The sequence below is a fragment of the Xenopus tropicalis genome, chromosome 8, assembly GCF_000004195.4.
Source record: "Xenopus tropicalis strain Nigerian chromosome 8, UCB_Xtro_10.0, whole genome shotgun sequence".
In the NCBI taxonomy this organism is placed as follows: domain Eukaryota; kingdom Metazoa; phylum Chordata; class Amphibia; order Anura; family Pipidae; genus Xenopus; species Xenopus tropicalis.
Genome location: NC_030684.2, coordinates 18,979,035 through 18,991,137, shown reverse-complemented (window position 1 = coordinate 18,991,137; position 12,103 = coordinate 18,979,035). Strand labels below are relative to the sequence as shown.

Here is a 12,103-nt window from a genome sequence, read left to right as displayed (position 1 = left end):
CATAAGGGTAAAGGCACACAAGGAGATTTGTGCTGTAACATTTAAATGCTTTAGGTGGAGGCCATTATAGTCAAGGCCTTTGGCACTGTAGGCCATGGGTAAGCAGGCCCGGATTTGTGGCAAGGCCACAAAGGCCCGGGCCTAGGGCGGCAGAAGTTTAGGGGCGGCATGCCGCCCCGCCGCAAGAACATTTTTAAATTTATCTCCCATACGGAGCAGTCGGGACCTCTGCCCACTGCTCAGTATGGGAGTTAAAAGGAGCGCACTCGCGGCTGCGGGGGGGGGGGTGGTTGTCGCGCGTTCGCGCATGTGCACAGGTGGAGGGGGGGCACCAACAGGGGGGTCTCGGGGCGCCCAGAAGAGAAATCCGGCCCTGTGGGTAAGAGCACTAGCAAAGCGCCACGCGTGACATTATCCGTACTCCTTTGTGCTATATTGGGCATATATTGGGCATTGCTCTGCCTTTTATGTCTCATCAAGGGAAGAGGGAGAATTTTAGAAACTAAAAAATAACGTAAAATGTCTTTTTCCCTCAAAAACATTTAATAAAAATTGATAGTACTGGGGAAGCAACAGTTACAGTGACTCCACAACAAAAAAGATGTGTCCTTTCCTCACAAGTAAAATAATATAATAGTCTCACTTGAAAAAAAAATAACATACACAAAAATCCTTTTATTAATCCCTAAGGGGCTGGACAGCTGGTTATTACCAATAAATAATTACAAATAATTGACATTTCTGTTTGGTACTAAATAACTGCACTTGGGCTGCAGCTCTGTGCGTTATTCCTGCTTCGGAAACAAAGCCACCTGTATTAGAACCGAGATGCCTCATTAGATCATTTACTGAGTTCCACATCATAGACACGCTAAGCTAAGTCTAGACCTTCAGATCTTGCTCGGGCATTCCGGATAAGGGGTCTTTCCGTAATTTGGATCTCCATACCTTAAATCTACTAAAAAATCAATCAAACATTAATTAAACCCAATAGGATTATTTTGCATCCAATAAGGATTATTTATATCTTAGTTGGGATCAGTTACAAGGTACTGTTTTATTAAAATAGGCAATCATTTTTAAAATTCTGAATTATTTGATTAAAATGGAGTCTATGGGAAACGGGGTTTCCGTAATTCGGAGCTTTCTGGATAGCGGGTTTCTGGATAAGGGATCCCATACCTGTACTATCTGCCATTGATATCACCATGCACCCACACAGTAGCAAATGCTTACCAGTTCTCAGTTTCTGACCCATTTTTTTAGATTTTAACATATAAATGGTTTATTGGCGTGCTTCCTGTGGCTGTGTCTAACGGGTTGATTCCCTTTCAGGCTAACATTTAGTATGTTATAGAATGGCTTCTTCTTAGCAGCTTTGGATTGGTCTCCTTTATTTTTTTTCAATGTAATTTAATTGATTTTATTTAATGAAGAACAATATGCAGGGTAGTTCGGTGTCTGGTGTTTACGGTGTCTATTTCTTCTTCTGTTCTGTACTTTCATGGTGTTCGTATTGTGCAGTAAGCTTTTGTAGGGTGATCCCTAGCTTAGGAGAAGATAGTATTCTAGAGAAAACCCTGGTCTAGGGTGCTGAGTGAATTCCTCTAGATCTTTTGTCCTGTTTCATTTAATAATAGCGTATACTCCTTGGTGAGGTTCCCTAATAGTGCTGCTTGGGGTGGTGGGGTTGCTTATTTATCTGCCTGAAGCTACCAGTTTGTCCCAAGTTTGTAGCACGTACATTAACTTTCTGTCATTTCTGTCTCTAAATACTCGTTCTTTCATTGGTAGCCACTGAATCGCCCAGAGTGGGGAGTGTGTTATTATGTCCCTTACAATCCCTTACATTCCCACTCAATCATTTCCCAGCAGGCCTAAACGGTGCGTTATAGTAATATTGGAATTAGAAGCCCCCTCTCAGGCCCTCTCTCTGATCTAGATGTCCCTCAACCCCTGTCACAACCGCAAATCATAACAAACCCCATTGAATGGGACTTTGCTGGGATGTCCTGTACGGCCAGTCTGGTTTAAATAAATATATTGTTTCAATGCGTTGGATAGTTTCATTATAAACACGACAAATCATCATATCAGTCATTTAGTATTTATACATTGTTTCATATATTTCTGCCACCAGCAATGATTCACAATCTTCGCAACTTTTTTCAGATAACACACAAGTTAGTAATAACATATTAAGAGAACAGGGCCGTTAAATGAATACTACATGTACCGTGAGTGCAATAATATATATTATATATCTACAAGTTGCATAGCAATAGCTATCAAAATGTAGCCAAATCTGAATGCAATGGGCTATAGGCAGGAGATGCAAACAGCTTATCTCTAACGTTCCTGTCTAATATCAATATTGTCTTTATTAGGTGCCTTGTCACAAAGAAATATGGATTTGATCAGATGCTCTATTTGTTGTCTCTTTATATATTTATTCTGCCACTCGCTATCACCATGTATTTAGCAGTAACATTAAAGGGAAGCCCCACTCAGAAACTCTTTTGTAGTGTTACAAAAACCCAATGGTTTTAAAGTTGTCTGTAAATGTTATGACAAAAAACATTTCATGACATGTGACCAGAGATGACTTCACACACAGCAATGTGACAGTTGGGTTTGTCCGTTGGTTGACTTTGTGGTGAGAGGTAAGTCTGAATCCCCTCTGAGAGATTTTTTGCCAAATAACCCTTATTTTAGCTAAAAAAAGATGGGAAATAGTTGGGTGATGCCCCCCTAGACTAGCGGATGTTGCTCCTCTCACAGATTTTAGTGAATTTGGAGAATTTTAGAGATGACATTAATCTTAGCGCTGGTTGGGAGACACAGACACAGGGTTTGGCAGTTTTGCAGGCTGCAGCAAATATATATATTTTTTTTGACTGGGGACCCCATAAACATTTGGAGGCCATACAATACATACATTTTTCCTCCCAGTATTGACAGGCTCCTTAGAGTTCTGCCCCTTTGCCCCGGGTATCTGCCCTGCTCTCATGTAGCAACCTTAACATTTAACTGAATACAAATGGCAGAGAGGGTCCGGATCACAAGAGCTCACAGTCTCTTCTCTCTCTCCCCATTACATGAAATAGAGCGATTTGAGAGATTTAAAGCGATTTTGAGCTATTTGCAGCGACTCTTACGATCCTCGGTGATACAGAAGAAGACAAACAAAAGTCTTTATAAAGACTACAACCCGACATCTATAGTAGAAGAACAGGAAGAAGAAGAAGAAGAAGAAGAAAAAGAAGAGGAATCTGCACAGTGAGTTATTACTAAATCCTTATTTGTTTATTGGGAGTCTCCACATTAACCCTAACCTTCCCTCTATTTTATATTACAGAACCATCCGACATGGGCCTCAAGAACAGCTGCCTGAGACCCAGGAACCAGGTAAGGCCGCTCACAACTTATTTTTTTTTTCTGCCCTCACAGAAGTCACTGTTGAGAAAGGTAACCAAGGGGTTAAAGGAGAGCCTAACCCAATTATAAGCAGCATTTATGTTCCATTACTTTTAAATAGAAATATAAGGGATTATACAAGTGTGTGCCCTGGGAATTACATTTCCTATATTTACTTCTTACAAGAGTCGCCATATCATGTACGTTATCTACCATCAATACAACAGCACCCCTAGTGGTAATAAATACCTGCCACTTTGCTATTTCCCTCTGTGGTAGGAAACTGGCACATTATTATTACTATGAATTAAATAAAAACTGCTTAAGCCCTTAATGTCTTCTCTTTTCCTTCATTTCTCTAGGGCTCAGCGAGAACATCCTGTGGCCCCAACGCTGACCCCTATCTGCGCTCTATAAAGAAGAAGATCGCAGAAGAAATCCACAGAGCACAGACAGAGCTGTGGATCAGCAAAGCTGCACTGACACTGGACCTGCCCAGGAAAAGTGCAGCTGAGTGGAAGAAGGAGAAGAAGGAGATAAAGGCCAGACTCAAACACCTGAACAAGGCCTTGCAGGAGATCAACGCTGCTATCCAGCACTGCACTGTCTAGGTGCCTTCTCCTTATCCGCAGTTCCACCAGCGCTCACCCCTCCTTCCAATATATGGTTTTATACACAGGGGCACACTGAAGGTACTCGCTAAATTCTGCATTCCCTTTCACTCCATCGGTTAGACTGCAGAAGCCGGGGTCTGCAGGCTGCCTGGGGCCCAGTGGAATGGAAGGGAATGCAGAATTCACCTAGTGCTTAACTGCGCTCATGTGTATGCCGCCATATTCCTCTCATTTAACATCGCGCATTGATTCTGGGAGAAAATCCGATTGCCGTTAAGGAGTCAGGAAGGAATTTTTCCCTCTAATGAAGCAGATTGGCTCAAAGCTTCTCAGAGGTTTTTTTTTGCCTTCCTCAGAATCAAAAAAGCGCATTTTATATCATCAATAAAACTGTGTTTTCACAGATTTACCATCAAGCCGCTGTGTGTGTGCCCTTTATTCTGGGTATTGGTTGGTCTCATTTGACAAGGGTTACATATAGAGGGGTGGAGAGTGGGAATGTATGTGAGATTGGATCAAATCAGCAGTGAAGAAACACTGAAAGGTTCAGTACCTGTGAGTGACAGTGCTCTTGCGGGTATGGCTGCCCCACCAAGCATTCTCACACTGGCCCAACAGGCTGGAGATTCTGTTCACAAAGGCCATTCCTGGCATCCCCCCCACCATTCCCCATCATGGCATGAAGGCTGTATATACATCCATCAAAAAGCTGTGGGGAAAGAAAAACAATGATTAATCAAATAAACTCAAACCAGGGATTAATGTGATAGTCACACAGTAACAGCTAATCCTTATAAAAGGGAACAAAAAAATAAGGCAATATTTTTGATTGCATTTCAGTCTATAGGGATATTGTCCATATTCCAAAATCAAGCAGCCCCCCCTCCTGCCAGCACCTTCTTCCCTAGCCTACACTGCCATTTAAAAGGATCTACAATTTTGCAATCTGCGTAACCATACCATCAAGGAGCAAATGTCTGACACTATGAATGACACCCTAAGGGCTGTACCATAAGTGGGACAGGGGGGATTAGGTGACTTGCATGATCCCAAGCAGACAGTGACTGCAGGTTACACATGGGCAGATGCTGACCAGTTTAGCTGACAAATGACTGAAGGTTATCTGGCTCTTTCTACCTAGCTTTAGGCTGTCTAAAACACACACAAAATATATACAATGTATTTAAAAATTTGAGTTTTACCATATTAATACAAACTTTTGAGCATTTAAGTTTTGTATTTAGCTCCCTCAACAATTAGAGAGATTTGATCTCTTTTATAGTCAGTGATTGCTCTGGGCAGTATATACAGCACTACATTTATTCCTCAGTGCTGTACAACAGTCTGGTGTAAATTTCCTGCACTGTTACACACTGGAATTAAAATGATATTTTACCATTTGATTTACACCATATGCTAAGAGATACGTAAACAATATATACCTAAAAGTTAAAAAGCAGATTTGGTGATTGTATAAGTATTCACCCTGTAACAATGCTAGGTAGAACCACCTTTGGCTGCTATTACAGTTGCCAGTACATACGAGGTTTAGAGAATTATAACAAGTCTATTAGACAGGGTTGAAACTGACTTATGTGGAGTGAGAGAGTCCGCAATGTGCTCTGTCCTATCTGAGCTGAAGCTCCATTTAGTCAGTTCATCAATTCCTGCTCTGCTACAGCTATCTCAGTCACCTGTAAATAAAGTGATTGTGAATTGGAAATGTCTAGAAGCACCAACACTTTATTTACAAAGCGGTAGGCAACCTTATCTCATAGAAGGGCCCTACCAAGTGCTTTAGCGAGTAGTGTGCTGTCTCTGGTACATAGGTCTAAAGAACTAAAGAAAGACACATGTCGATCAAGTGCAACCGTTTGTATCCATATCAAAGACTGTAATTAACATTTTACTAAAATCGATTTTTTAGTAACTTTTTTGTTTTTAGTATTTTCTCACTTATTAAAAAGCCAAACCCTTCTCGAAGCTATCTAATGTATCTGCCTGTACAACCATTTCAGGGAGAGAATTCCCCCACAAGAATTACTTACCATGTAAATAATATACGGGTTCCCGTGGGTTAGCACACACACAAGTCCAACATCACCCTGCACAATGCTGGAGTGGGCTACAGTTCCAGACTCTGGAGCATCCTGTACATTAAATAAAATACCAACAGTTCCCAACAGTGACCCAGCAATACTCTCACAAGGCAGTGATCACAGGCAAATAAACCCAATAAGCAACCAAACTGTAATAGAAACTCACAAAGCAACCAGCAACCCAAGAAATGGCCCAAACCTTGCTAGTAAATCAAACACTGAGCTAACGAAACAAGCCTGTGTTACCGCAGTTGAAAACCAAGATGTACTTTATAGGAAACTGGTTAAACTTTAAAGGTAATGTTAATTTAGGAACAAAACAAGGACAACACTATCCAGAGCCCTAAAGAAACAACATGGAGACTAATTGCTAACCTGCTATTATGGGTTGGTGCTTTTTAATCAACATGAACCAATACACTCACATCTTCTAGCTTTTAACTATTCATTACTCTTATTTTCAAGATCTTTAGCAAAAAGATTGAAAACAAATCTATACATCCTCTGAACAAGCTCAGTGAGTATCAGATACCAAGAAAGCAACTAAAACTGTTAGCCCGATAATATAGAACCACTGTAGAACTAAAACAAAGACAACTGATGACAGAACATATGGGCTCTAGATGTGGGGAAGAGCAGGGCAATTACAAACGGATCCAATGTTTACCCCTTTTTTATGTAAACTCCTCTTATCTGTGTCTGTTCAACTGTCCAAACTAATTGCACTTTTCTTTCCACTTTTCTAGAAATGATTGAATGTGACGATAATAGCTTGTATACGAGCTAACTATAACACTTTTTTTGTAACTGTTACAGTAAAAGCTCACAAATAAAACAAAGTTCAGGTTAGAATATTTCCATTAAGCAGACCTATAGGAAAGGAAAAAAAAAAAATTATATATATATATATATATATATACACATATACTGGTAAGGGCTATCTGTAGGAGATAGTAGAGCAGATACTGGGTATGGGTATGGCAATTTAAGGAAGGGGGGAACCAGAGAAGGAACAGTAAAGCTGGCCATACACGTGGCGATCTGAAACATCGTCAGATCCGCTACACACCATTCAGGGCTGAATCGGCAGGTAAGGAGGTAGAAACAATAGGATTTCTACCTCCTTCTGCCGATTCAGATCTGAAGGGAGAATATTGGTCGGGCGCCTTCTATGGCGCCCGATCAAAATTTTCAAACTGGTCCGATCGGCGAGTCGGACGATATCAGCAGCTTCCTGCGATATCGGTCGACTCGCCGATATACCATACACGCACCGATTATCGTATGAAACGAGGTTTCAAACGATAATATCGGTGCATGTATGGCCACCTTAAGAGTCAGAAGGGTGTTTGGGCAGATAAGGTAGAGGAGATGGGGAGAGTAAAGGTTGTGATGACAAATAGGTTGTGAGCGGAAGAGATAAGGAGAACAACAGAGTGAAGGATAACAGATTAGAAAATGAAGGAAAAAGAACAGAAAGATACTGCAAAAAAGGGTTGGGAAGAGAGAAGAGGGTGGAGAGCTTGCAAATCTTCCCTCTTTACTCCTTAACACATCACTATGTACCAGTTTATAATAGCAACCCTTAACTAACAAATAGAAGGACTATCAGCTTCACATCTCTGTTGGATGAGTACACTGGCAGCTGAAGGTATGAACAGTTGAAGCATAAAGTCCGACATCCATTCTTCCTACAGACATCTAAATCAAGAGGGAATTTGGAAATTCAAATATGTTTTCATTGAACACCAGCATAGAGTGACTGCACTGACCACACTCACATATACACTGCAGTATTAATAACCCCTACTGCTCACATTGCGCAGTGTAAAAAAACAACACTTGTGTTCTGCACTGATAGCCCTGCATATACACCTGCATACACTGTAATCAAAACTGCTACACATACTGCATACATTGCATATATTCTGCTGAGTGTACCTACATGTACATGGCCATTTACTGAAATGACAACCTCTGTATATAAACCTACTCTAAGCAAAGCAGCATGATTTGTACAGGTATTACACCCCTTATCCAGAAACCCATTATCCAGAAAGTTCCGAATTACGGAAAGGCCATCTACTATAGACTCCATTATAAGCAAATCATTCTAATTTTGAAAAATGGTTTCTTTTTTTCTGTAATAAAACAGAACCTTGTATTTGATCCCAACTAATATATAATAACAGGTCCCACACCCGTACTCAAAGCATCTTGGCATATACACCTGCATACACTGCCCACATGGCACCTGTACCCATAAACCTACATATGTTGCACTGAAAATATCTTTACTCCATTCCTTTCACTCTCCACTCCTGCATATGCTGACTTGGCAATTGAACAAACTGCACAGAAGCTGCATATATCAGCTGCAACACCAGGTATAATGTATGCCATACATACGCCAGATTGTGGCCATTTCTGCACTTTGCATGCTGCGCTCAGATTCACAAATGAACCCTATGGAATCCCTCCGATTAGTTTATTCCAACCTTCATACACAGCATTCCGTTCTTTGGTGTATTAACAATATGCTTACAGTTTAAATGCCAACCCATTCCTGAATTCTCTGTTCCACCTCTTGCATTCTAAATTCTACAACCTCCACATGGGAAAAAGGAGCTACATAAAGTGCTTGATAAGCCTCTCAGAGGCAGAAGGCAGGTTTAACAACTTGATCGTGACAGGAGAAGATGGAAAAATGTAATACAAATGTAAAACTCATACATACATGGGACCTTGCCAAACCAGTGAATCTGCCTTTCTGTTGCTTGTAGAGAGGCTTCAGAGATAATTCTGCTTTGAATAAAAGGCCTTTGACTTCTCTTTACTGCCATAATTCTGTTTGTATTCTCCCAAAACACTTATGTCAGGCTGTTAATCTCTTACAGGGATGCATAAGGGCGAAGACACATGGAGCTACTTAGTAGCAGCCAGAAAATACCATAGATAATACTGAGAATTGAATCTGCTAAAACACACGTAGAGACAATTATCAGCATTGTCCATTTTTGTAGTAGCTCCATGTGTCTGCACCCTTGGGGGCCTAGCAGGTAAATTAAAGGTAAACATGGCAAACACTGGGAGAGCCAACTATGAGAACTGTCCCTTAGGTTTGCTAACCGGCTGACCGCCCAAATAAACCAGAAAATGTACCCGGCATAGATATTTCCCTGTAACCAGGACTATTCCTCTAGAAGACAAAAGCGATAACTAAATGTAAAATGGAAGTAACAAAACATCATTTACCAGACTGCAAAACATTTAATAAGCTCTAAATTTTGTGCCTAAAGAAAATCTGTGTTTTGCCACCATGCACCATCCGACGCAGCAGCGAAGCTAGAACCAAGGTGCAGCTGCCACGAGGCCAGTTAAGTGGCAGAAAGAAAACTCCTGGTAACTTTAACTTTTAACTGGAAATTCTGCTTTTCTAGTGCAGATAGTGAAATTACTCTCTAGCGATGCGGGACTCCCCTAGATCCCCTCCAGCGCAGAGGGGCGGCATCACAGGAGCCATCTTAGGGCAGATTCAAGGTGAAAATTGCCCCTGGCTAGAACCCTTTGCCAGAGACAGCAATCCAGAGAGCGTGCAATATGGTGGTGGCTCCCCACGCTCAGAGTACGATTTTGAGAGCTCTCCCCCACCCACACAACCACTACCAGAACAGGCAGTACAACTGATATTAACAGCAATTGCTCTGCGGGCAATAGACCAGGCCATAATGACCCCGGGTACCTTACTGCAGGGACACACAGACTTATCCAAAAGGTAGGGTGCCCCAGGCAGACTGGGACTATCCCAAGCCTCCTGCTTGTTATTACTGACAATTGGAAGGCACCCCAACAACCAGTGCTCACTGCTGGATATCCCTTGGCATCTGTCCCAGACTGTAACATGCAGTATCCTGATCCCTGGTCCTTCGGGATTTAGCCACACACACTTGCCGACTTGACCACCATGAAATATCAACCTCTATGGACAAGATACTCAGGAGGGGACCAATCACACACAGGCTCAATATACTTTTCACCCATGGTGATTCATTAGCTGACTGTACTGGCACCCAAACATGCACTTATACCTGAAATGAATGGCCCCATTATTTGGCAGCTTTTTAATGGGTAGGAGCCCTCACTACCTCCCATAGGACCAATTCACAACTTCTACAGGACTATCTGGAGCATAATTTAGATTAGCAGACTAATCTCCCTAGTGTTAACAACACATTTACAATTACAGGGAAAAGGCCTTTCCCCACTAGGGGTCGGCACGGAGGGACAGGGACAGTTATTTTGGGGGAAAAAATTGCTTTGTTTTACGATACTGGTGATTAAACTGTGGGAAGATTGAAATCCCAAGAACTGGTATAAATATATTCATATTAAGTTTACTATGCTAAGGTCACTCAATTAATGAAATGCACTGCATGTCACTGCACAATGTGTCATTGTCAAACCGAGCTGGAGAGGAGCCCTCAGCGCTCATATCTTGGAACTTAAGGGGCCCAAATCCCAAATTCAAACAATCTCTAGTCTTCCATTACATTACAAAATATCAGCCCCATATCCTGCTACTGCAGGAGACCCATCTCGAGGGACAATGCCTACTGGCATTAAAAAAGCCCTTGGGAGGCTCATGGCTATCACGCCCCCTTATGCCAGAGGCATTCTATTTTGATTAGAAAACACATACCTTTTAAACTTCACTTCATGACTTACATACAGACCCTCAGGGCAGATTTGTAGCCCTTTCATGTACCTTAGCTATCCAGCCACTGACCATAACAAGTATATATGTACCACCAACCTTTCAGCTCCAGGCAATGCAGCAGGTAAGGCAAGAAGCTACAGGATTCCCAGCAGCCCCACTAGCAGCCTGATAGGCAATCCCACACCCTGATGGACACTATACTGTTACTTTGGGCCTCACCGACATCTGAAAGTGGAAAAATCTATCCACATGGGCTCCTGCCAATCCACTAAGTATAAACACACTAACCAGAATCAACTTAGACTTAGCTATTTCTCACTTACACAGACTAGTGGACCAAATACTATATGGTCTGGTCTGCCCATACAGTTCCTCCTTAAGATAAATATAATACCAGCAGGACGATCCCAAATTTGGAGCCTTAGTTCACTGTGGCTATCCGAGGCGGGCTCTAAGGAGCCTCAATGGACTTCTGGGACACTAATAAAAACACTGCAAGCCCTGACGTAGTCTGGGACGATTGTAAGGCTACAATTACGGGGACATTACTTGGTGCTATAGCTGGAGCGAGAAGAGCGGCCAATCAAAAAGGGAATGATGTCCAATGATTTCTTTCAGAGGCAGACCCCCACACGGCCTCATTCACTGAGGAAACAGTACAGTAACTAAAGCCTAAGCGGGATGAGCTTGGCAGGGGACAGGTTGACACCGAGCTGTTAAAATATGAGTGCTTGCCAAAGCCTAGCAGCCCTTCTCCATATAAAATAGCCATAACCATGAGAGACACCCCTCCTCCACGTTAGCGGCTGGAGGGGACTCCAACATACTTCTGGATCCACACTTAGACTGCTCGGCCAGACACTCCGGTATTCCTTCTAGACGTCTGACATGATGTAGAGAACTGCCACACTGAAAAGGACTATACATTCTATTTACACAGACTTAATACTTATTGGAGAATAGATTATATTTTTATTTCCCATAATTCATTACATCAAGTCGTAAGCACTCAGACTCTCACTAGAATGTAGTTGGACCACTGGATGTAGCAGATTCTATAAAATTGTATGAAAATTCTAAAAAAAAAAAATCCCCTCAAAGCTTCCACTTTAAAGAAATTTTTCTGCATTTTTGTGGGGTAAAAACACACAAAACAATACACTGACCCACCCAAAATCATATATTTTTGAGCTGTGGGAACACGTACTTATGTGTAACTTATGCATAACATTCATGAATCACACTGTGAATATATA

The 12,103-nt window shown here is 41.8% G+C and overlaps 1 protein-coding gene across 14 annotated transcripts in view; it reads right to left on the bottom strand.

Moving 5' to 3' along the window:
• Positions 1-12,103, bottom strand: part of LOC108644519 (mitoguardin 2-like) — a 65,594-nt gene that overhangs the window by 17,207 nt on the left and 36,284 nt on the right. Inside the window, exon 1 of one of the 14 annotated variants that reach the window (XR_004219622.1) lies at positions 4,585-4,631. The exons of 10 other annotated variants lie outside the window; for them this stretch is intronic. Coding sequence is in view for 1 of the 4 variants with exons in the window: in XM_031890950.1 (XP_031746810.1) it covers positions 4,733-4,740 (8 nt within the window). In the remaining 3 variants the exon portion in view is untranslated. Of the gene's footprint in view, positions 1-4,584; positions 4,632-4,700; positions 4,741-12,103 lie in introns of those variants that run through there. 3 more of the 14 variants (XR_004219616.1, XR_004219620.1, XM_031890950.1) reach the window with 3 other exon arrangements.